At 48.4% G+C, this 25,475-nt stretch overlaps 1 protein-coding gene across 1 annotated transcript in view; it reads left to right on the forward strand.

The window, feature by feature from the left end:
• Positions 1-434: 434 nt before the first annotated feature.
• The window catches only part of TSPAN2 (tetraspanin 2), a 36,859-nt gene continuing 11,818 nt past the window's right edge, over positions 435-25,475 (forward strand). The window contains exons 1-4 of the mRNA XM_080916521.1: positions 435-558; positions 16,160-16,262; positions 23,611-23,708; positions 24,459-24,533. Coding sequence (XP_080772647.1) covers positions 490-558; positions 16,160-16,262; positions 23,611-23,708; positions 24,459-24,533 — 345 coding nt within the window. The 5' untranslated portion in view covers positions 435-489. The remainder of the gene's footprint in view (positions 559-16,159; positions 16,263-23,610; positions 23,709-24,458; positions 24,534-25,475) is intronic.

Below are 25,475 nucleotides of genomic sequence, written 5' to 3' on the forward strand. Positions count from 1 at the left end.
TCCCCAGCAGCGGCCTCAGCCGGCTGCCTGGGAGCTTGCAAGACTCTGCTTAACCGTAGCCCCGGACTCTGCCTGCTTCACCGGTCCTACTTAGTTAGCTTTGCCATCTGAAGTCACCTTCCTAGGTTTCCATAGACACCCAGGATAACTTCAACCTTCATTGGAGGGCCTCAAGGGAGTCTGGGCACCCGGCACTGATTAAATGGACCCCGCGTCCCCGGTGGGGCGCACAGATGCTCGGATAGCTACAGGATCCCAAGCCCACGGGCGTGGACGAAGAAGGGTCGGAGCGGGTGCGTGGGACCGGGATCTCCAACCCAGGGCGCCCCCGCCCCAGCCAGCTGGCCGCTCGCGTCCAGATCCCCGCCCGCAGACCACGCCCACAGGTCACGCCCCTTCCAACCCGCCCCGCCCCTCCCACCGGCGCCCGCCGCTCCTGGGGCTCGGCGCGGGCCTGGGGAATCGGGAGCCCGCCGCCGGGGTCGCAGCATGGGGCGTTTTCGCGGGGGCCTGCGGTGCATCAAGTATCTGCTGCTCGGCTTCAACCTGCTGTTCTGGGTGAGACCCGAACCGGCGGGCCGGTTAGGGGGCCAGGGTCCCCGGGGAGGTGACCGCAATAGAGTTGGGCCGTAGAAGAGGGCAGGATGTTCAGAGGCACTAAGCAGACAAAGAGGGAGGGGACAGATGGAGGAGGAGAGGACACAGAGAAGCTTGAGCTACCAGAGGTGATGAGAAGAGGAGACACGGTGTGATGCTCCCCCCCACCCCCAAAGGAGCCATCGTTTTCGGTGGCATCGCCCGGCTGGTGGCGCCAGGTGCAGGGACCTAGCCGGCCCCCACATCCCGAGGGCTGGGGGCCTGGTGGCCTGGTGGCCCAAGCTCCCTGCATTCTGCTGTGCATACACACCCACTTCTCCCGCTGCTTTCTCTGGGGAGCCCGGCGGCGGCTGGGCCAAGATGCTGGGAGGGAAATCCCTACCGTGGACTGCCTGGGGTGGCGCCCCATCCCGAGAGTGTGCGGACACGACGCCTGGCTCTAGTGGTTTGCTGGGAAAATAACGGACAGTGGAGAAATTGAAGGAGTGGGGGAGGATCGTCCTTTTCTTGGACATTAGGGGAGGGTACGGCTGGGTGGGCAGTGTGGTGGGTGCTATTCTATGAGGGGTTGAAAGATGGAGGGGTTTTGGAATGGCAGGAACATCCCCCGGGGTCCCTGCGGACAACCAGTACTCCTGAAATGATATCATTCAACTTTGCAGGGTGATGTAGACCTGGCAGCATTCCCCAGTAGAGATGCACAGAGACAGCCAGAGAGAGGGCCGTGGCTCAGCCTCCTGTGGTAGCAGGGCACAGTTAGGGGTGGACCATCCCTGGAATACTCTCTCCCAAGCCCTCGAAAACTGTCAGCGGTCCATTCTGCAGTCCCTACTGGCCTTCCAGTAAAAGATTGCCAGCCAGTGGCGCTGCTCAGATAGACCCTGAGGGAAGACACAGTCCTGCTTCGGGGGAAGTGGGTAGCAGCAGCCGCAGGCATGCTTTGGGATGCTTTGAAACTACTGGGCTGGCCGCGATGGTTGTCCCATCTGTTTTGAGGAGTTTGTATGGACAATAAGTAATAAATTATTGAACGATGGGATCCCCTTGTGACAATCAACCCATTAGCCTTGAAGCTTGAGCGACTCCAGCGACCCTGAGCTCTTCAGAGACCACGTGGCCATGAGCAACATTGGTCAGTAACGGACAGTTTGGAGGCGGTTCTTGGGGATATCCCCTGTATATTTAAAAATATACATAGACTTTGTACAACTTGGCATTTGCACCCATCACACTCCAGGAAGAAGGCTTTCTGAGTGCTCTTGTGCTGTATTGTTTTTAGAAGTCTGGCTTAATTTCAAAGACTGTTAATTACAGGTGCCACGCCGCAATGGCAGCACTCGCGCTGCTCACAACGTGAAACTTCCCTGTGAGCCAAAGAGGGAAGTTTCTCACGCTGGGGTTGAGTGCTTATTTTGTGCCAGCTCCCCCAGACTTACCAAACCTGTGCAGTGGGCCAGGGACAGTGATGGGCACCTTCCATCCATCTTTGCCTCCCCCCCTTCCTTACTACAGTGCTCATGTGCAAACAGGGCATCCCATTGTCAAAGATTTCAAGACACGGAGGCTCGGATAGGTCCCACAGCTGTTGAGTGGCAGAGACAGAACTCAAAAGCTGCCTTCTCCATCTTCATCCTCTGGGAGGTTCAGTTACCCAGCTGTGTCCAGAATGTGGTTTCTGGGTCAACAGCATCAACTCCCTGGGAATATTCTCATTCTGCCCAGGCTCGATGAATCAGACAGTGTTGGGGAGGGGCCCAGCAAGCTATTCTAGAAGGCTTCCAGGTAAACTTAACCCACAGGCATGTCTCAGAACTACTATTAGTTACTAGATAGATGTTATTCCCAAAGCAGCCACTGCAGCTAAGAGAAAGCCCATACTGAACAAGAACAAAGTAAGGCAGGGTGACCAAGTGACAAGTTTCACACCAGGGTCATAAGCACAGGGACAAAGTAGCACTCCAATGAAGTCTGAGTGCCTGTCACTGAGATTGGAGATGGCTTTTTCTATGTGAGACTAACTACAGAGTTCAGAGAAGCAATCTGAGCACCAGTGAGGAGCCTAAACTACTTCTCCTGAGACATCAGAACTCAACCTGGGAGACTGGAGGTGGGCAAAGGGAAGCCACCAGATGAGGAGCAGTAAAGGATTGTGAGCCATCTGACTGGCAAAGACTTGGGGCCTGAGTGCAGAGATCCAAAGCATGGTGTGTTTGGATGAGGGGTTGTACCAGAGTCAGCTAGTTCTACCCCCGAGGTTAGCTTCCCACATATACAGTTGTAGGGTCAGAGTTGTATGGAGGATTCGAAGGAAATGTGTGAAGTATCCTATGTCAGTCCTACACAGTAGGGGATTGGAGTTGTCTGTTATTTTTGTTATTAACTGCCTAGCACATGGGAAACATTCAATAACTAATAACTCTTTTTCCTGGTGCCCTTACTGCTGGCAAATAGTATCTATGCATGCCAGTGGCTTGCACGTGACTTCTTTGATGTATGGTATACAATATCCTCTTAACTCATACTTGGCCATCTCCTCCCCCCCACTAAAATCACCTACTTCCTGAGAGCACAATTTTTTTTCTGTTGTTTTTACAGCCATTTTCCTAGCACCTAGAATGGTACCCAGCACAGGAGGCACTGAGTAACTGTAGAGTGAATAAATGAAGCCTCAGGCTAGACACCTAGATGTAAACAGCCGTCCTGACTTTTAGGCATCACCTGTCAACTTTATCTCAAGAGCTGGTATACCTGTGCCTGTTCATTGTGGAGATGTTGAACTTTCTCACATAGACTGGGTCCAGGAGAGAGCTAAGAGGACCCAGGGGCTCCCTGAGAGAAGGTAGGCCGTGGATGAGCAGCAGGTACACTCAGTGAAGGGACAGCCTGAAACAGGGAGCTACCAGCTTGGGAAGTGGATCGTATAGAATAATTATTCGTATAGAATCCAGTTCCACAAAAGCTCTGCCCCAGTTTCTAACGGTTTTTGTTTTGCTTTGTGTTTTGCTTTTGTCTGATTGGGGAGCTTTCCCTGGAAGGAAACCTTCAGCTGTGACTTGAGTATCCTCACACACCCATAGATGTCTTCCCTTATGAGGTCTAGCCTCCCCCACCCCTGGGACAGTCCTTCCTGTCCTGCCAGAAGTTGGCCAGGACACAGACACGGAGGCTGTAGAGTGTGTTTTGTAGTCTGCGAGTCAGATTTGGAACCTCGTCCTGACAGCTGGCTTGCCGGTCCCCGAGACTGTGCCTCTGGTTTTCTGAACCGTCGATCAGACCTTTCAGAACCAGCATAGGAAGCCCAGCTGGACTCAGACTGAGTTGTGAGTGCTTTAAAACCCAAAGTAAAGCCCAGTCCTTAGCCTTACTGTATTAATGGGTGTGTCTGCCCTGCGTCTGCCAGGCCTGGCTTTAGGATCTACAATCACAACACTTGCTATAGTCCTGACTGCATTGAAATCACCTGTTTTTCCTTCCCCTCTGTTGCATAGCAATATAAACAAAACACTACAACCCACCCAGCCACATATGTTAGTTGGAAGAAAAGCCTAGGCACTGTTTATTCCTTGGTTTATTGTTGTCTGCTCAGCGTTTTCCTATCATTGTGCTGCTCTGGGCTGCTCAGGGTTGCCTCCAACAGGAAGCAAGGCTGTTCCTTGGTTGAAAGTCACATGCCATATATGGCCTGTGGGAAGGTGCTGTCCTTTCTTCCTCACCATGACTGATATAACTTTGGGTTTTCACTTGGTGATGCCTACTGGGTGCTTCTGAAAAGTCTTGCCTCTTGGGCTCGGGCGTGAATGTTGTTTGACTCAAAGCTTATGGTTTCTGCTCTGTCCTACACATCTCAGACAGCAACTGCCGGGCAGTGACTTGTTAGGATGGTGCGGGAGGTGGGGAAAGAGCCTCTGGAGTCTCTAGGACAGTCTGCTGTCCGTCCATAGCCAGCACTGCTGACTTCTATTAAAATGGGAAGACAGACACATTGGCCAGCCTCTACCGTGCACCGGAGGGACCTAGAGATGAGGGACAGAGCAGAGGGCACAGCATGGCCAGTCTGGAGAGGCCAGAGCTGTAGTCCTAGTGTCATGGTAGACCTTAGGCAGGTGTATGCAGTATGGCCATTCAAACCCAGAAAACTAAAGCAGGAACGATGGATTGTGGTACCAGCCCGCCAGAGTTTATTCTTAGCTCTGTAGGTCTCGCTACCCTGGGGACTGGATTCGGTTGTTTGATCTCTTTGAGCCTCCCTTATCGTGTTTGTAAAATGATCATAGTAAAGTAGTATGCAAGTCACCTTGTGATCTTTATGTAGACAAAACACATTAATGCATGCACAGTAAGAATCCAGCATGCACAAAGCACCTGCTTCGTAACCTGAGTTCTGCTAGTGATGGTGGGATTCAAACAGCAGTGGTGCAGGCGGGAAGACAGGACCTATCTAAGAAGGAGCACACATGTGCCCTACATCCAGCCACTCTTACAGTTTCAGAAAAGTCCTCCCTCTATGATCCATTCACTCAGCAAACACGTGCTAAGGTGCTTGCTCTGGCCTGACATCCTGAACTGTGACTGGAAGATTAAAACCCTTTACCTAGCCGCCCTGTTGTCTTTGATAATAGTTTATCCCCTTTCTGGTCTTTGCCTTTCAAAGGCAAGGACTGTTAAAACCTGGCATCCTCTCTTGTGGTCCCTTCTGGGTTCTAGCTCAAAGTTCATGTGGAGAACTGCTGGGTTCCTGCCAGGCTTCTGTGCATAGAGGCCAAGGGAAGGAGATGGCACAGGCTGTGGTGGTCCGGGCCTCTCCTAGTATAATGTGAATGTTAATACATGAGACCCTATTTCATTATATATTCAGACTTAGTAGGTCTGCACCTATAACAAGCCCCACCTCCAGCGAGGTTGGCACTGGTGCTCTAAAGACACTTTGAGGACCCCCTTGTTTGAGATGCAGTCTCAAGAGCTCAAAGACCTTTGTTTCTGGATGGCAAGGTGACTCTTCTCTGGGGCTTGCTTTTGGAGGCTTTTCCAGTTACCACGTTATCATTATTGTCTTAAGGGTTCCTCTACACTAATCCTTGGCAGTCCCAGAATCACCATCACAAGATGCGTCTCAGTTATTCTAGAGCACCCTGCCTGGAGTATCTGTGGGTAACCTCTATCCTCCAGTGTTAGCAGTAACAGGACCTTCACAACAGGCTTGTTGAAGCAAACAGCCCTGCCCTGACTGAAGCAAACTGTGTTAGGGTCTTTAAAAGATGGAGGAAGGTGGAAATGTGGTAGGAATGTCTACCAGAGCACACTTTACAGATGCACAGGAGGACCCTGGCCTGCCTTTCTCACCATCCTCAGCTTTCATTAAGAGAGAAATCAACAATGCAAATTAGCATGCATAGGAAGTCGTGGTTTACAAAATGCTTCCACATACATGATCTCATCTGATAATGAATTATTAGCCGCCTCTGACTTCACAGTCTTTATATTTTTAATTTTTGCAATAACTTAATTAGCTTCATTTTACAAGCATGGAAGCTGAAAGGCGCAGTAGCTAGGATGCCCAAGGTTTTCTTACTTCCCACCTCTTCACATTATTGATGTATTGGGATGTGGATATGACGTACAGCGAAATCCATCAGAGGGCTGAGGGCTCAGTGGGTCAGAGTAGGTGCTACGTAAGCAGGAGCACCCAAGCTCCAATCCTCAGAGCCTATGTAAAAGGTTACAGGCTGAGCATGCACCTGTAACCCAGCTCTGTGTGGAGGTAGAGACAGGAAGATCACTGTGGCTTGCTCGCTGCTGTCCTAGCTCGAGTCAGTGAGAGCCCTTGCCTCAATAAGAAATATTAGCACACGTCTATAATCCTTTGGCCTTTGCATGTATAGGCACCAGGTACACACACATTCACATACACAAACAAAAGAAATGACAAACCGCTAGAGTCTAGTATGGTGGCCCCCACCTACAACCCCAGCATGCAGAGGGCTGAGGCAGAAGGGTATCCTAGTTCAAGTAAGTAAGACCCTATCTAAACAAAATGAAACCAAACTTCTGCTGGCTTAGAAAATACATATCTATGATTAGATTGTAGTCAGTGTGGGGTTCAGTCTTGAACGTTCTAGAAATTCTGGAACTAAGGGATGCATAAAATATCCCAACCTGTGGCTGAAACAGGAGAGGGGTAGGGAATGTGACTGATCTGCTTGAGTCAGGTGAAAATAAGATGGAAATTGAGAAAATATACATGGAGAGGTGAGGGTTTTTTTTTCAAGAAGCCATTTTAAAAATTAATTTCAGGGTCAGAGTCTTGAAGGATAATAGCCCTGTCTAAGTGTAAGCCTAGGGGTAGGTGCTGCTGTTGTGAGCACAGCCTCGTGCAAACCTCTTCAGCCCTCACCACAGCCCTGTGAAGCAGTAGCTGCTCTCCCCAAGTTCCACCCGAGGAAAGGGAAACACAGAGACTTGTCCAGGCCACAGAACTGGCCAGCAGCAAGCTGGATCTCCAGTTGAGGCTCCAGAATCTTTGTCCTTAGCCTTTCTGAGTCCTCAGACTAACGGAGCTAGGATGAGTTTGTGACCTCTGCACCTGCTCATCCTATATGGTGGCCATACTACTGAACACATGGACCTGTTTAGGCTTAAAATAAAATAAAATGTAGTCTTCTTGTCCTCAGTACCATCTACCGCATTTCAAGTACTCAGTAGCTACTGGTACCAAGTGGCTCCAATACAGGACAGCACAGATGACAAATGTTAATAACATTTGAGAATTAACTTTCTTCCTCCCTCCCCCTTTCCCCCCTTGTGTGTGTGTGTGTATGTGTGCATGTATGTGTGTGCTTAGTAGTACCTGTGTATAAGTGTGCATGCACGTATGTGGACAACCTCAGGTATCATCCACCATTTATCTATCCATTATCTATCTATCTATCTATCTACCTACCTACCTACCTACCTACCTACCTACCTACCTACCTCTCTCTATCTATCTATCTATCTATCTATCTATCTATCTATCTATCTATTTTCACAAGGTCTCTCACAGGCCAGAGCTCACTGAGTAGGCTTGGCTGGCTGGCCAGTGAGCTCCAGAGATCCACCTGCCTTTGCCTCCCCAGCGGTGGGATTACACGCATGAGTCATGACAGCAGGCCTTCTGCATGTGAATTCTGGGAACTGAACTGAGATCTGTATTCTTGCTAAGCAAGCACCTGAATATAACTGAGCCTTCTCCCCCACCTCTTATTGAAGCAAATTCTATTAGACAGCTCCAGTCTAATTATTCTTTGTCTCATAACTATATTTTAATTTTTTTCTCTTACTAGGTCTTAAATAAGCTAAAGTTAAAGAAATGGAGTCACTGCCTCTGTAAAAACACTTTCTGGTGTGATTTTAAAAGCTGAGGGGAGGTCAAGCTGTCAGGAAAAGCAGGAGATGAAAAGTAGAGAAGGCAGAGACAGACAACTAAGGCATCAGCCTGGGGGTGGGGGATGCTTCTTGAAGACCATGCTTTCAGTTTGAATGGAACAGTGTGACCACCGACATGAAAAGGTAATGAATGGCCAGGCACTCCCAGCTCTAAGCACATAGGTGAGCTAGCCTGCTCTCTCAGAAGGCACTTTCCTTCTCTACCCCTGCAGACAGGTAAACTGAGGTTTAGAGAAATGTAGTTCTGGACAGAGTCTGACTGTACCTTTCTGCCTAGACACCCTGTTTCTATCTCCTCGGCATGTGCTTTGTGTGTGTGTGTGTGTGTGTGTGTGTGTGTGTGTGTGTGTGCCTGCCATCCTGCCTATGGGAATCATTATTCCGTCTGAACACTCAAAGGAGAACATTTCTAGAAAAATGGGTATTCCTTAAGTATACTAAGGGTCTGCTCTTTTTAGTAAAAGTGAATGAAAAGAATCAGCTTATAAGTGTGTATGTGTGTGTGTGTAGAAAATTGCACGACACACCCTTCATCCTGGAAGGGACTGGCATGGGTCCTTAGTGACTTCAGAGCAGGTTGTAAGAAAATTAATATTAAGAAAATATCTAGAGAATGACAGCCTAGGCCTTTGTCTACTATAGTTCATCCAGGGGAACCTCCTGGCAACAAGGTGTTCCCAGGACAAAGTCTACGCACAGCATTTCCTTCCTGCTACCGTCTCCCTGTAACCTGGGAAACTGTCTAAAGAGCACTAACACTGGTTGCTGTACAACAGTCTGCCTGCCGGTACGGGAGAGATGGCTCAGCAGATAAAACCACAGGCTGCACTCACAGATGGCCCTCTAGTCCCAATGTCTACATTAGTAAGTAGTGACTGCTTGGAGCTCCAGTCTGACACTCTCTTCTGGCCTCTGAAGAGCACACACGTACTTGAGCATGGGGTTTCGTGTACACATGTACAAACGGACATCCACAGTTAAAAATAGTAGCATAGATCTTTTGAAAAAAGAGAATCCTACTTATTTTTTTCCAAAGTCATCCTCTCGGCCTCCTTGAATGCTAGGCAATACATAAGCATCAAATAATATCATTTTGTGTCTTCCCTCAGCTTATGTATAGTCAAGATATAACATCAGCTCCTAAGATCAGTGTTTGTGCATGCGGATGGCAAGTCCAGAGGTGCAGACCAGCTACAGGGAGGAAGTCCAGAGACAGCCAGTGGGTGGTGGACCTAACTCGAGGCTGCAGCTTTACAGAGTTGGGCTTTAGTTATGGGGCTATGTGATCATCACTGATAAAGCCATCTGCTGCCCGGCATTAATCGGTGGCCTGTGACTTTGTTTTGCTAGATAGGGAAAGCCACAAAACTATCTTTTTCCACCATATTCTTCCTCTTCCCTGGTCTCTTACCATCCTTTCAACCAGAAGGCATTGTGTCTATGTGCTAAATAAACGCACATCTCACACTGTCCACAGATAGCAACAGGTTCTCAGCACACTCTTTTCCCACCCAGCTTCTTCCCCCAGGTTCTTTTCTTTCCCTGAAACTCCAGTTCCCCATGGCACTTGTAATCCACCTCCCAGCAAGGTCAGCTGGCCCTCTCAAGTTCACTTCATAACAACTTCAACAAACAGAAAAAGGCGTGTTTGTCACAAATACACAGTCAAGTGTTCTTTCCCGAGAACAAAACACTTCTGATCCTATCAGAGTCTGAATTGCAGCGCAGAGAATAAACACTGAGTCACCATGAAGCATGCTCACAGGGTGGCTCTGTGGGCAAAGAGGCTTGCTACTGAGCCTAATGCCCTGAGCTCCATCCCAGGCTCCTACATGGGGGAGATGAGAGTCAACTCTCCTTTCCATATGCAGTGCACACAGTGCCCATACAAACACACATAGGTACACCAAATAAATGAATGAATAGGTAGATAGATTTATGGATGGGTAGGTAGATGGATGGATATATAGATGGATGGATGGATGGATGGACACACAGACAGATGGACAGACAGACAGAAATAGATAGATAGCATTCTCTTACCTGAAGGAAGCACAAGATTGTCCTTATGAAGGAATAGAGGGCAAATCACACTGGAGACGCAGAAGCCATTTCCAAACAGCCTTATCTGTTGTCACAGCAGTTCCTCCTCCTCCTGGTCCACTATACCTGGTCCTGGTGTCAAGGATTGGGCAACCAGGTCCCTGTGAGGCCGTTTGGTATGAATGTCATATGCTGTTCAGCCCTTGTAGGTTTTTTTTTTTTTCTGGTTAAAAAATAATAATCCTTGCTCTTGATAAGTACCATCTGAATCCTGGCCTTGCTTTCACAGTGTAATGCGATGAAAGTCTGGGGAGCCGGTTTTCCACTTCGAGCAAATTAGTGTCATCTTCCAAAGCAAATGAGCTTGTGACATCTGCCTGCCGCAAAGCTGAGACATAATGGGGCTTCAATCAGATCAGGAACCACGAGTGCTCATTACGAGTCCATCTAGGATGTGCGTTGCCACCATGAGAAAGTATTAGCTTGAAAGCATTTAATGGAGACTCTAGAATAGAAGCCTCATCTTCAACTTTCTGTGGTTTCATGCCAAAATGGAGAATAGCAATGAGCTGGATTTGTGTGCACGCAGCTTTTGCTATGGTGAAGCAAGAACATAGGGCTGGTTTGGTTTGCCTTTCATTGAAGGGCAGCATGCCTGTCTGTGTTGTTGTCACCATATGAAGTGTGCAAACCTTGCCCAGGAAAGAGGTGTGTGCAGGTTCACTCTTTGTGACCATGCATGGTTCTCAGCACACATCCCTGAAGCTTAGGAAACCTGATAGCCGGTGCAGACGTGGTAGTTTCTTTTCCTGAAGGAGGTAGGTGGTTGCTGAGCACCTCCAACATAGTTTCCTAGCACTGACTACCAGCACACACATACCCACCAAGGGTCCTAGCCCCAAGAACCATCATACTGAGGGCAGCCTTCAGAATGTGGGTTTAAGGAGAAAACAGTTCATCCCACAGCTGAATGAGTGGGGCTTCTGCTGCCCCTGCCCCACCTTAGCCAGCTCGGCAAGGCAGAGAGGAAACGCTCAGCAGCCAACAACTGAGAGCTGTTGATGCTCTCACAGAGACCCGGCCTTTAAAAGCCAGAAATATTTAAATAGCAATAGTTCTGTGAGCTATGAAATGGCACACATATCTAGGCCAGGACAGGCTTCCCCAAGGAAGTGACCTGAGGTCTGGGAGGGAGGAGAGTCAGCCTTCTTTAGCAGCTCAGAAGAGCATTCTGGCTCATGAAACAGCAAAAACAGATGTCTCCGTGTGAGAAAAGACAGGGAGCCTGACTCAGGCATCCGAGGCCCCTTCCATGGTCTCCCATCTGGGTATGAGCACTCATACTTGCCTAGAACTCCTGCTGGGATGCTTTTGACCCAGAAAGGATCCTCTCTACTGGGTCTCATCAGCAGAGAGCTGAGTGGAGCACACAGGTGGCTGTGTCCAGGAGGGGAAGGCTGGGCATGCTGGAAAATCAGCACGGGGTGGGCTGTCTACATTCTGCACCTCAGCACTAGGGCAGCTGGATGAACCTTCCTTGTTTGCAATTCAGAGCGGGGGGAGAGAGAGAGAAGGAGGAGGAGGTGGAGGAGGAGGAGGAGGAAGAGGAGGGAGGGAGGGGGGAGGGAGACTGAGACAGAGAGACAGAGACAGAAAGAGACAAAGGCGTAGAGACAGAAACAGAGACAGAGCTCAACAAGAGCAGTAGACTACAACTGAACTGTGTGAGCCTCTTTGAAGGACTTGTGTTCTACAGATGATTGTTACCTGATAGAAACTTTTCCATCTGCTTTGTTTCATCAAAGTACTTTGAATCTGTCTTCCGTCCTTTTTGCCCCTGAGTTTGAAACCATAAACTTCTTCTCTAAAGGCATCAGGACAGTTTTCTGTGTCCAGCAAACTCGCTAGATCCCTGGCAGCTGTTGAAATAACTTGACCACAAAGAATGTCTGTGACTGTCTTGTCTGGTGATGGCTTCTGGGGCCCCATCTAGTCCTTGCGGTGTTCTAGTCCCCCCTTTTCCTTTGCGCATACTTATGCTGTTGGTTCACCTGTGTTCCACAAACCTACCTATCTTATAACATTTTCTTCCTTTTGATTGTCTTGCTCCTATTTAAGACAAAGTCTCGCCATGCAGCTCTGGCTGATCCAGAACTCACTATGTAGACCAGGCTGGCCTCTAACTCACAAAGGTCCCTCTGTCTCTGCCTCACATGTGCTGACATTAAAGGTGTGTGCCACCACCACCCTGGTTGTTTTTAGTGTTTTTAATTAATTCTTTCTCAGTAATTTCCATGGAGGTTCAGTTCACTCCATTGCATGAGACGTCCATTACAGGGCCAGTGAGGTGTTGCAGAAGGTGAGGGTGTTTGCCACCAAATCTAATGACCTGAGTTCAATCCCCAGGACCCACATGGTGGCAGGAGACTATGGACTCCCACATGTTGTCCTTTGACGTCTACATACGTGCTGTGGCACATGCATGTTCCCCCTCCCATACCAAATGGGCAAATGAATATAAGAAGAAAAGTCCATTTCTGCAAAAGCAATGGAGTTTGTGCTTATCATTCTGCTGGAATGCTGGAAGTAATGCCTGCCCTAGAAGCAGAGTGGGCTCTGTGTACTCTGGCTCGAGAGAGTCTCACTGGCCCTCGGAGTCTCTTTACGTTTCCTTGGCATCCTCTCTGTGGGCCTCCTGAGCATTTATCTGTAGCTGCTCACTGTGTTTGGCAGCCACGCAGCATTCAGACTCTGCTCACCCCATCAAAAGAGTTGAGTTCCTATCTCTCCTCCCTTGGGGCCCTGCAGTAGGCTTCCCAGGATGAGCCACGGCTGCCCCCACACTCCTGTGATGATGACGAAGTGTACTCCCCAGTACTGGGCTCTTTCTCAGCGTAGCACGGAGGTGAGGGAGGGCTCTTTCCCTGTGTAGTTCCTTCTGCCTCAAGGTTTCTTGTCCCACTAATTCTTTGCTGCTAGGTGAAATTTAACTCATTCTTCAAAGCGTATATCATGGCGATGACTGCCACCTGCCGGTGCCCTGTGCCCTCCCTTGGTAATGTGTACTCCTCCCCTTCTGCTTCCTACATCTTACTGCGTGTTTCGCTTTATGTGATTGTCCCACACGTCTTCTATAGGGAGCACAGCACCTGGCCTGGGATGGGCCATGGTTGACTGTTACCAAATGTTCACGGAAGAAGAGAAAGATATGAAGAGAGGTAAAGTGGGGTCTAGAAGAGAATGGAGAAGGGGCACTCGCTCCTTTCTTGCTTGCTTCAGCTTTCCCTGGGCATAGATACAGAATGTCTAAGTGCAAACTGGGCCGAAATTAAAAGCATTATGGCATAGCGGACGTGGGGCCTGAGTTAACGCTTAGGACTAAGAGGCCTAAAAGATTCCCTTGAGTGCTCGGTTAGAGCATCTTCTGCGGCAGGGAATGCTCACAGTAACAAGTTGGTTAGAGCATCTTCTGCGGCAGGGAATGCTCACAGTAACAAGTTGGTTAGAGCATCTTCTGTGGCAGTGATTGCTCACAGTAACAAGAACCTGGTGCCTGGCGGGAGCCTTGCTTCCTTTGCCAGTATGATTTTTTTTCTTGCCCCTCCCCCTTGAGCAGTTTCCACTGTGTAGTTCACCAACCCCAAGTGCAGCAAACATGGCATCTCATGAGCCTGACAGGTCTTGAACATTCAGCAGGGCTGAAGAACCACACAGTGGTTTCTGTGCCTCCTTCCAAAGCAGAAAAGCAGAAACTGTTCTGGCCCCAGAAAGCTCCTCACCCACACACCCCTAACACAGCCCACAGCATTCTGGGAGGATTCCCTACCACACAGTGATGACATTCACCTAAGCCATAGTTTCCTTGACCCGGAAAGGAAAGCCATGTATATGTGGTTTGGGGTTGGGGGCTTGGGTGAGCAGGGGTGGATTTTTTCCTCATTGCCCAGTGGCTCTAAATTGCAACCTCTCTTTTCATTTTCCATTATGCCTCAAACACATCTGTGCCAGAACTGGATGGATGGATTCTGTCTAGGAGGATCATCCAGACAGCAATAAATTAGAGTTTATGTTCAGAGATTCCAAAACTGTGGTCTCGTGGTAGGGTGTCCCTGAGACCAGTCACCTCCTCCTACTCTGTGTGGTGGCTGTTGGTTTGGGCCCAGGGCCTCTGTCAATAGATTTTGCTTTGTGTTCAGAAACTCTGTCTTTCCATTAAGGCACCAGAGAGACGGGAAAGCAGGGAAGCCTGTGAGGTTCAGGGACAGACTCAGCCCAGGCAGCCTGGGCATTTCTAGGGACAGCACTCTCTGCGCGGAACAGCCAGAGCCTCAAAGCCAACACCTTCCTGAGTTAAGCACAGAACAAGGAGACTCTCCATTTTCTATATTGGACATAAAAACCAGTATGCAATGCTTTCTCCAAAGCTATGTTTTTAAGCCTAGAAGACTAATGCATAATTAATGCAGAGCCCTTAGAAGACGGAAGAAAATCGTCACCTGTAATTCCACCCTTCAAAGATAAATACTATTATGCCATAGCATGATTTCATCTCATGTTCCTATGGCAGCCTGCTCTTTAAAAAAAAAATGTAAAAAGTCTTTCAAAAGGCAACTGAGCCCGTTTTTTTAGCTGCCCCATGAATTATTCAATTAGTGTCCTCTCTGAGGGCTGGAAACCCTTAGTTATTCTCCTTGGGAGTAGCCAGCTGGTAGACTCAGCCACCCACTCCCCCTCACTAAAGGCAGGCCTGCATAGCTCTAAAGAAGCCAGCCACACAGGGAAATGGCCTTAGGAAACAGAAGGTGAAGAGGTGGAAGGTCCTCACATATACAGCCAGGTAACTTCCAAGGGCAGCACCAGGTCTCTTACAAGCTGCCCTGCAAGAGAGAAGGAGTCTGCCTGGAAAGGCCTCCTGACCCTGGCTGATTCTTTCTTCTTACACCTCTGGTCTGCATTCCCTCCTTGGCTTCTGCTGCCAGCATCTGTGGGTGCTCCTTTCTCTACAGATGAAAGCAGATCCCCACCCACCGTCTGGTGAAAGGCTAGGGCTGCCCGACAGTAACCAGAAGAGCTGGCAGAGGCAGGGTGTTATTTTTACATCTCTGCTGATTTTCCCATAGTGATTTGCACTCCCAAGGTGCCCTGTAAATAAGTGTTTGTTGACTGACAGCATGTTATCCCAGTGGTGTTTCTGGGGAGAGCACCTTAGCCGGAGCCTGTGGGCCTGTGACTGGGACAGTCCTGTGACTGACATACAGGGCTGTCAGCTTAGACATAGAGCCTTCAGCCTAGGAGAGGAAGCCCAAGGATGACTCTTCCAGCCGCCAGCCTTGCCCAGCCACCGCCTGCGCCAGCCACTCAGCCTCTCCATGAGCCACATAGCATACAGACCGTGCCTTTTCAGAAACAGAGTTTTTCCTTTCTCACTTTCCGTGGAAACTCAAAATAGCAACAACAACAACAAAAGCCCCTCCTTCCCTGCCTGTAAAACCATGCCTGGGCAGGAGCAAGGTATTGGTCACCAAGTAGGAATCAAGAAGAGGGTGGTCACGGGAGTCTCTGAACAGACTTGGGATTGCATCATGGATATCTGCATCTATATAAATGCATAATTGGAAATTGCATCAGCAAGTGTAGGTGGGTCTGAGGCTGGTGTGGGTTTGTTTGTTTTTCTAATTTAGAAGGTGGCTTCCCCCAGGTCTTAGAGTTCATCTTGCTCTTGGTGACTTCTCCCTCTGAGACAGTGGCCACTCACTAAGATGTTGGTGAGGAAGTCCAGTATACCCAGCAAGAAACAATCATAAAAGGAGCAGATGCCCGGCAGGGAAAAGGTTGAAACAATGGCTTTCACGGGGGGGGGGGGGCAGAAAGAGACAGAGACAGAGAGGGGGGAGAGAGAGAGAGAGACTTTCATCCCATGGTTACCAAATAGCCCCAGGAAAGCCTACTGGCACAGAAAACCCCATGATTGGACTCGGATAGCCCGGAGCTGATCTGAGCCCGTGCTTTTGACTCTAAGCCTCGCCTGGTGGTCCCATGCTCTCCAGCCTGTGTACACATCCCCCCCATAGTCAACTCTCTGCTGTCTGTTTTCCAGCTAGCCGGATCGGCCGTTATTGCGTTTGGACTATGGTTTCGATTTGGAGGTACCATGAAGGATTTATCATCAGAGGACAAGTCCCCAGAGTATTTCTATGTGGGTGAGTGACTTCAGTTTCCCTAAAGGTTGACTGTCTGAGTCTCGGGACCTATGAACTTCATCTGGTAATGGGGGCTATGCCTCTGTGGCCCCTTCCTCCTCTCTCAAGGATAGAAGTAAGCCCCTGGAAAACTGATTTGTTTACTTAAAGAAATATCAAGGAAATGTAACTAAAACTCAGCTTAAGGAGTTAGGAAACACCCTTCCTCTCTGGAGTAGTTCACCAGCCCATTCAGAGGGTCCCCAGTGAGTAAATATTTTACTTTGTGATCCGGTGTTTTAACATGGAAACAACTCAAAATGAAGAAATACTTCAAAGTTTTGGGGTACTAATCTAAAAACTTCTGTCAGTAGAGACTGCTGAAAGAAGGAGAGACTTGTCCCTGAAGAAGGGGAGCAGGCAGAGAGGCAGCAGCCATACTTCCTATTAAGAAATGGGGTGACCCACAGATAAAGCTGGTGCTCTTCCCAGGGTCTTTGGCCCCCCTAGTGTTCTAGCCCTGCTCTGCCCTCCTATGGTGCTTCTAGCTCTCTGCCATCAGTAAAATCCAGAGGAGAAAAAGGAAGTTCCGCTTTACCAGTCCGTTTCCAGAAGTCTCCTTCTGCAGCCTAATGACCAGAATCGCTAAGAGCAAGGGGGAGGCCTGGCTGAGGAACCAAGGTGGGTACACCCACACTCGTGCCCACAGCCAAGGTGGGTACACCCACACTCGTGCCCACAGCCAAGGTGGGTACACCCACACTCGTGCCCACAGCACTGAGACAAAGGATTCAGGCTCTGCTTGTGGACCGCTTTACTGCGTTTGCTTTGCTAGCTGCTTAGCTTAAGGGTGTGTAGGCCACCGAGCAGCTGGGTACCCGAGCCGTTTGGAGAGTGGCACTAGCATTAAGCTGGGAAGTGTAAGGAGGCCTGTGGAAATGGAAGAAGCGTGTTTTACTGCAGTTAGAAGTCTACAGCTTCTGGCAGCCATTTAATCGTAGCAGGGAGGAGACAGAAGAGAGATGAGCCAAGATGGCCACGGGCTGGAATCTGATTGTGTCTGGAGTCCCAGCCATGAATACTAACCTAGATTTTTCAGTTATGGGGCTCACTAAATTTCCATTATATTCAAGTCCAGTGGAGTAGGTTTCAGTGGTTTGTCACCGTAGAAAAATTCCTAACATGCATGTCACAAACATGACATGAAAAGGCATCTTTGTGTCTCAGGCTATGCGTTTGGCTTAGCTTGCAGAGCAAAGTAGAAATGTTTGAGTAGAGCAGCTCACCCTCCCTGCTCACCACAGGAAGCTCTGGGCTTGGTGAACACTCACCCCTGATTTTTGTCACAGTGCTTAAATGCCAACAGAACACTTTTGTCTGCCTAAGTTGGTTCAACATTTTTGAGTTAGGAGATCACAACATATTTTTAGGTTGAATCCAAAACTGCACCTGTGAAACCTTACTTCCCCCTCAAACTGGAGGCAACACAGATGGAGCTGCTAATCTCTAGCCCCATAGGACCACCCTCCCTCCTGCTGGGTGGGAGGGACATTAGCTCACTGATCTGACTTGGAGCTGGAGGTAAGGCTTGTTGATTTTGCTTTGGGGCTTTTGGAGGCAGAGTCTCTTTTAGACAAGGATAGAATGGAACTTAATAGCTGATGATGTCTTTGAACCCCTGATCCTCCTGCCTCCACTTCCAAAGTACTAGGATCTCTGTGTGGGCCACTAAGCATAAATGTTCTCTCTCTCTCTCTCTCTTTCTCTCTCTCTCTCTCTCTCTCTCTCTCTCTCTCTCTGTGTGTGTGTGTGTGTGTGTGTGTGATATGTTTCAGAATCATTGCCCTTTTGTTAAAGACTGTACTAAACCAGCTTAGCATAATTCAAGTAGTTCTTCAAGACACAAAGCCACAGCCAAGTGCAATGGTACCTGCCTGTAGCCCCACCTTCTTGGGAATTGAGTAGAATCACAGAGAAGGGGAGCTGCTCAGCCTAGAGTGAGGAAACCTCCTGAAAGACATATTTCATAGTTCTGGGTAGGTAGAAGGCAGGTTTTGTGAGATTGCCCCATGTTTGCAAGGGTGCTCTCCCTTCTAGGATCCTCGTTTTCTATCCATGGTAATGGAGTTTCTCTCGGTCCTAATGCTCTGCACCCAGTGTCCAAGGCAGACAGAGTGGTAGGCATTAGCCAAAGCAGGGAGACACGATTGCGGGAAAATGAGGACATGGCAAGAGGTAGTCAGAGGCCTGCTGCCTCCATTTAGTGTCCCTCTGGGACAAGGCCAAGGCCCAGCTGCTGACCCAGGGTCTCTGTGTCCCTTGGTTGCCTAGGTGAGGAAGGAAGAGGCTGGCAAGAGTGGAACTGGCAGCAAGAGGACATGGGTTACTTAGGGTTTCCTAGACCGTTCCAGTTTCTTTCAGGGAACTCTCAGAAAAAGCCCCTGCTTCTTCCTAATTCTAACAGCCTGCCAATCTGATTTCCTGTGCTGGCCCCTCCCCAAGTTTTGGAAGGGTGTATGCCTCGGGGTCTTCCAAAATCATAGAGTGGGCAGTGGTCCTCTCTGCCTCAGGAAGAGAGCACATGAGCTCATGTCTGTGAGCTGAGGATATGAGCAGGTTTCTCCACTTGGGGTGCCCACACAAACAGGAGCCACTTGGCTTCCCAGAGTCACAGCCTGGCTACATCTGTTTTTCCCTGTTGAATTCAGAGTCCCGGAGCCTGACTTTGATTGCGGCTGGAAGTTTTGTGGAAGGAAAGTGTTCCGTTGCTAAACATTCAGAGGCTGGCTTGCCTTTATAAACACTCTGACTCACTCTGGTAATATTTTTTTAACTTTATACCTGACAGCATGCTAATTGGACAGCAGAGACTACCATGTCTGGACAACCTCTCCAAAGCCATTCTACAAGAATCAGAATAGATAATGCTGCCAGAATTGCAGATCACAGCCCTGAAGGAGAGGACTTACTCAGGAAGCAGCAATTTTAGAAATCTTAGGAACTCCCCTACCATTTATACATGGCAGATTTCTAGCTAAAAAATTCTCTGTTCTGAGTCTCTACTGAAAATGCAATATGGGAGTTTGGGGTTCTCAAGCTAGATTGGGTAGATTCCAGTTTACCTGTTATAGCTTTGCAGCTTTCATTGGCTGCATCTCTGATCCTTTAGTTGTGAACTGTGTGAACTTGCATAAGTGCAGGGCCAACTTAGCTAGTGATGAGTTATTAACAAATACTAACTCTCAGTGCTCATGTACTGAGGAGATGCTGAGGAAAAGCCATCTGATAAGGGAAGATGGCACAATAGAGGAGCAGTTGGGGTGGGCTTAGACCAGCTATCACATGGGCCTTCTCATCAGTAGGTTCTTGACATGTGTCAAGTACAGGTACACCTGTAGACGGCTGAGCCATCAGGAAGTGATGCTTCCCACCAATGATGTGGAGTGAGACACATAAAGCACCTAGAATACTAACTGCTATCTGGTAGTGGCTGCAGCCATTTATCTAGTAAGTGTCTAACCTTATCCCATGATCTCAGACTCATATGTATTCCTCTCAATACATAGATATAGGCAACCCATAGAATTGGTTCACATCCAGTAGTTTTTAGTATCTACAAATTCAAGCAACTCCAGATCAAAGATCTTTTTTTATTAAATGCATCTCTTCTGAACACGTGCAAGCCTTTTCATGCCATTAATCCCTAAATAATAAGCCTCTAGAACATTTGTGTCATGCTAGATATGATAAGAAGCCTAGAGATGAGTTAGAGGATGCAGGGGACTGTGAGTGAATTATGTGTAAATATGATGCCATTTCCTGAGTGGCTTGTGCATCCATCGGTTGGTTTGTGAGGGATCCTGGGACTAAACCCCATGGAAACTGGGTGAGTGATGGATGTAATTATGTGCTTTCAAGGGAAACCGGAAGGACAACTTCTGTGCGCGCGCACACACACACACACACAGACACCCACAAATTAGATGAAAAACCAATGATTAGTAGGTTGCATAAGACCATCCGCTGCCAAGATCACCAGCAGTGGTGAGCATGCCAATACAGCTACTCCCAACAAGGATTTTCAGATGAGTTCGTGCCAATGGGCCTTGAACAGACCCTATTGGTCCTTTGTTAACTGAAACAATGCCTCTAGAAGGGTCTGAACTCTGAGGAGAAAGAATGGAATCAACAGGGAAGAAGGCGACCCTGGAAAGCTGCTGCTGGTAGCATCTCACTAGCATTGCAAAGCCCAGCCATTAGGGACAAAATGCAATTTCAAGGGACTTTACTTTTTCAAATCAAAGAAAATTGGGACTTAGAAAACATAAGAGATTTATTTATTAAGTAGGTCACATGTTTGTCTTGTGTGCTCTTGGGGATAGAGGACTCTATACGGAAGCCATTTTGTGAATAAGATGTAGATATAAGCTGACTGATCCATCGGCAGCTCTTTTTAAAGCCATACTTTAAATAAGGTATCCTGGGAAGCCTTAGGGCTTCCATTGTGCGACTCTTACAGCCAGATTTGGCAGGCCCAAGGAATTTGTTGCAGGAAACGTCTGTGATTCTCGCTAGCTCCAAAGAGAGTCTCATTTTGAATCAGGAAGACAGTTGCCTCCTTTCATACAGAGGCTTGTTATGGAGTAGGAGCTGCTGAGACGCTTAGGTTGTTTTGTCCATACTGGGGTGTTGCATTCATTTTGAGTGAACATATCTCCTGATTATTGCCAGAGAGACCCAGTGAACTATACTCTACATCCTCCAGCCCTGTACACTGGGAGCCTACCTCTTCATGACATCACTTTCCTGTTTCAGACCTTCTCCAGATACGAGGCCACATCCCGCTTGGCTGACATTGGAGAGCACAGCCCGATACATGTTCTTCATTGTGATGGGGTCTGAGAGTGTGTGTCTAAGCATAGATGCTTGGAGGATAATGCAGTCAGTCCGGGACTCTGAATTTATTTCACTGACCACTGGAGAAACATATACTGACTGAAGGTTCTCACTTGTGCACTTGTAAGGAAGTTTAAAACAAGATTAGTAGACCTGAAATCTTCAGAAAACTGTGGGAACTTACAAAGGTCCGATTCACACTAGAACAGAGCATGGTCACCAGCGGCCTGAACTGTCACGTACAAGAGACGAGGATATAGGGAGCTGGATCACAAGCTGTGACACCCAACTCTATCTTCACACTGGATCAAACAGCAGTTGTAGTAGTAGGGACAGGAGGCAATGACATTGTAAGCAGGAAGTCAGAATGTTAAGATGCCTCTCCCTTGAGGCGTTATAGAAAAGTGCAGATAGGATGCCGTCCCCACCGCCGCCGCCCCTTATTCAACTGTCTCAGTAAGGAGTGTAGGGTGGGAATCAGGACTCTTGCCTCTGACCTCCTGTAAATTTGCAGGGATGTCCTCCTCTTCTTCTTTTTTTTTTTTTAAGATTTATTTATTTATTATATATAAGTACACTGTAGCTGTCTTCAAACACACCAGAAGAGGGCATCAGATCCCAATACAGATGGTTGTGAGCCACCATGTGGTTGCTGGGAATTGAACTCAGGACCTCTGGAAGAGCAGGAAGTCCTCTTTACCCAACCAGGCTGCTTTGAGGAACCAAGGAGAAGATAGAAAGGAAAGAGTTTTGACTAGTGATGACGTCACACAATAAAGTGTTGTATTTAAATGGTGTCAGTTCTCTTGTAACCACATCCATTCCCCATGAAACGATCCTCTAAGAGAAAGGGGGCCGAGAGGGATTGATAGAGCTGAAACAGCAAGAAAAGTGGGTGTGCCTCCAGACCGCACAGCCAACCCTTCCCCACATCGGGACCCACAGGTACCTTGAGGACCTTTGGTCTGGGCTGGGCTGGATGATGCAGGAAGCAGCGTCGCCAGCTCGCAGCCCCATCGAGGTCTGTTCACAGATAGGCCTGCCCACAAACCAGCTGGGGGCAACCCAGAGGAACCTCCAGGAAGTGCCTGAATGCCAGAGTCAGGGGTTCCCCACAGGGGTGGGACCCAAGCGCCCCACCACCACCACTTCCGGGTGAATAGAAATGGTTTTCAAGTGACTCATCTGACTAAAATGCAAACGGAAAACACGGAGACCATTAGCCTTACTCCCAGTGAGTCACGGGCCACGCCCAGCCTTAGCATTGTGCTATTCCTTATCTCAGGATGGGTGAGGGAAATCAGGAGGGCCTGGTCCGGGCCTCCCAGAACCAGAACATTGCAGTCATTTGAGGAAAATCCTCCTGGGGCTTGACTTAGGAGGTGAAATCTCCAACCAACTAAGGTTTTTGCTGTTGCTTGGGAGGTAGGATAGCCTCTTGGAGAGAGCAGCAACTTGTGACCTTGGAACAGTAACTTGATTCTCTGGAGCCCAGTTTCTGTGTCTAAGAAAGGAGGTAATAGTGTGCCTCAGTGCTTCACGACCATCACGAGAGCTGCTCCAGTAAACCTGCTCTAGGGGATGGTAACAGAGCCTGACAAGAACAGCCCATCACAGACAGCAATTGCACTAAAACTCTCAACAGGATAGTTAACTCTTGGTTCAAACATGGCGCTGCTAACAAGATTGTGAGTGTCTATTGCCTTACTGTTCACCCTCATGGGATGTTTATTTTGATCTTTGTTGGTTTTGTAACATTCTCTCCTGTGTGTCCAAGATCTGTGGCACTGCCCTGGAAAGAAAAAAAAATCACACAAAACTGGTGATAGTGTGTCCTGTGCTCCTGTCCTTACCCACATCCCGGCTCTGTCCCCTCCCCTCCCCTGTTACCCAGCAGCTACTCTTGCTTCTCACACCCTTAGCTTCAAGTCCTTCGGTGGTGGAGACAGCCACTAAGTTCAGAGGAGGACAAAGGGCTCTGGGGCTCAAGAAAAGTTTTAGGCTTGTGTCCCCAACTGTGAGGCCAACTTCTGATTACCCCAGACATGGTGTCATTGGCCTTGTGGGGGTGGTAGTGTGTCCTCTGTACAAAAGTGCACAGTCCAGGGTGAAATGTTTGGACTTTAGGAGGCATGTGGTGGCCCGTCCATTGCAACAGCTCTCAGCAGCAGGCAGAGGCAGCCTCTTCCCCTCACTGGCTGTGTGTTCTCAGACAGGTTGCCTGGCTTCCTTCAGGTTCAGTCTTCTGATATGTCCACTGTTATAATAGTGGATAGGATTGCTTCACTGAGTGAGACAGTGTGTATGAAGTGTAGACAAAAAGTATCACCGGTCCAGGTGGCGGAAAATTTCTACAGAGGTGAAAGCCAGAGCCCTGCTGGTGTGGGAGGCAGGGCTCTTGTCTCCTGCACTGGGCTCGATTGGCCTGTCATTAGTCAGGTTCTGAAGGGTTTCCCCGGCCTCTCATCCGCAGGGCTGTATGTGCTGGTCGGAGCTGGAGCCCTGATGATGGCTGTGGGTTTCTTCGGGTGCTGTGGGGCCATGCGTGAGTCACAGTGTGTGCTCGGATCAGTAAGTGGGGTTTATGGGGTGGGCACGGGGTGGCTTGGCAGACTTCCCTGGAAGAAGTCAGAAGACCTGGTTGAAGTGTTAGTCCTCTAGGACATAAAGCCTCGCACTGGATTCCCCTTCTGATGTCTGCTTTCTCCATCTCCTGCATGGGGTAATATTATCTTTGTCTGTGCCCCATATGGAAAATGTAAAAACAGTGAGGTCATCAGAGGAAAGACGTTTGGGGAAGAGTGCTTGAGGATTGATCATTCCTTAAGAAATAATATTTCACTGTGGATGAGGCAACTTAAAGATCATCACAGTCAGGAAGGAACTGTTATCTACAAGGAAAGCATTTCTGGTTAAGGTCAGCAACTTAGCCAAGCATCCCTCTGGTGCCTTGGTTGAACCCTCAGCTTCTGTTTGAAAACGAAACAACAAAAACAGCCTCTGTTACCTGCTACTCAGTCGATGCTCTGGACCCTCAAGGAGGTGAGGGGCAGCAGAGAGATGGCTCTAAACTTCCCACGGGGAGCCTGAAGCAGGGTGTTCTGATGCCCCTCATTTCCCATTCCCATCAGTCTGTGGGTTTTCTTTGTCTGCCTGATGCTTCTGGTCTATGGCTGTGTGAAATGTCTGTTTCCTCTCCCAGACATTTTTTCTTTCTCTAAATAAAGCTGAAAAGCTGTTTTGTGTATCACAGAGCTGAGAGTGCAAACAGGCTAAATAAATTGAAAAGAGATTAAATTCATGACTATTTTCTCTCCACAGTTTTTTACATGTCTGCTGGTGATATTTGCTGCTGAAGTAACCACTGGAGTATTTGCATTTATAGGCAAGGATGTAGTAAGTAAAACCTAGAAGTTTTGTGGTTTTTCAGGCAGTTTTCTTATAGAAAATGATATAGAATACCCACCCCAAAATGTTATTAAGAAACAAAATAGCCCCCCAAATTGTATAAGTAGAACCTTGAAACTGGTAGTGTACAGAACTCATCATGGATATGAGTAGTAATTTATGGTTTCTAGTTCATGTATAAACTGGTCTCTGTTTGTTTAGGATTTCTGTTTTAAGATTGTCCTGAGTTTAAAATGAAGCAGGCATTAGGTTACAGACAAAAGAATGGGGCAAGGAAGGAGAAAGAATCCACCTTCTCACCCCTCGGATGTCACTTGTCCAAAAGGCTTGGCCTAGACAGAGGCTGCCTGACCTCTTACGAGAAGCTAAATCCTAGCTGGCTGCATGCAAGTAGCAATCCTCAGTGCCCAGAAGAGGTCATGAGGAGATCCCACAGGACACATGGCCTTTCAGAAGGATAAGAAGGCCTAGTAGGGCAGAACCTTTAGAGTGCATTATTTCCAGGGAACTCATGTGCTGTCCATACTGGGTGTATGAGCCTAAGTGTAAAACTGATAAACATGGAAACTGAGTGTCTGCACCCTGTGGAACCCAGAGGCTACAAGTCTCAGATTAGCTCTACATAGAGCTCAAGCCTAAGGATTTAGGAGTCCGATGTCTCTGCACTGGAAAAGCACCCTCTAAGCCGTACGTGATACCTGAATGCAGAACATCTTCCTTGACAGTAGACACCTGCCTGTGAGTTGACAGAGAACCATGCGGTCAGAGAGTCCACCTTGAGTGGCTCACCAGGATCTCCTAATGGGCCTAGTTGACAGTGAAGCCTGTCAGGCTTACAAATCCCCACACCAAGAGGTGGCTGTATTGTCATAAAACATTCTTGGTCGATATATCCTTTCATTTTCAAAAGCATCTCAGAACCTCTAGAAT

The sequence above is a fragment of the Micromys minutus genome, assembly GCF_963924665.1.
Source record: "Micromys minutus genome assembly, chromosome: 4".
Classification (NCBI taxonomy): Eukaryota; Metazoa; Chordata; class Mammalia; order Rodentia; family Muridae; genus Micromys; species Micromys minutus.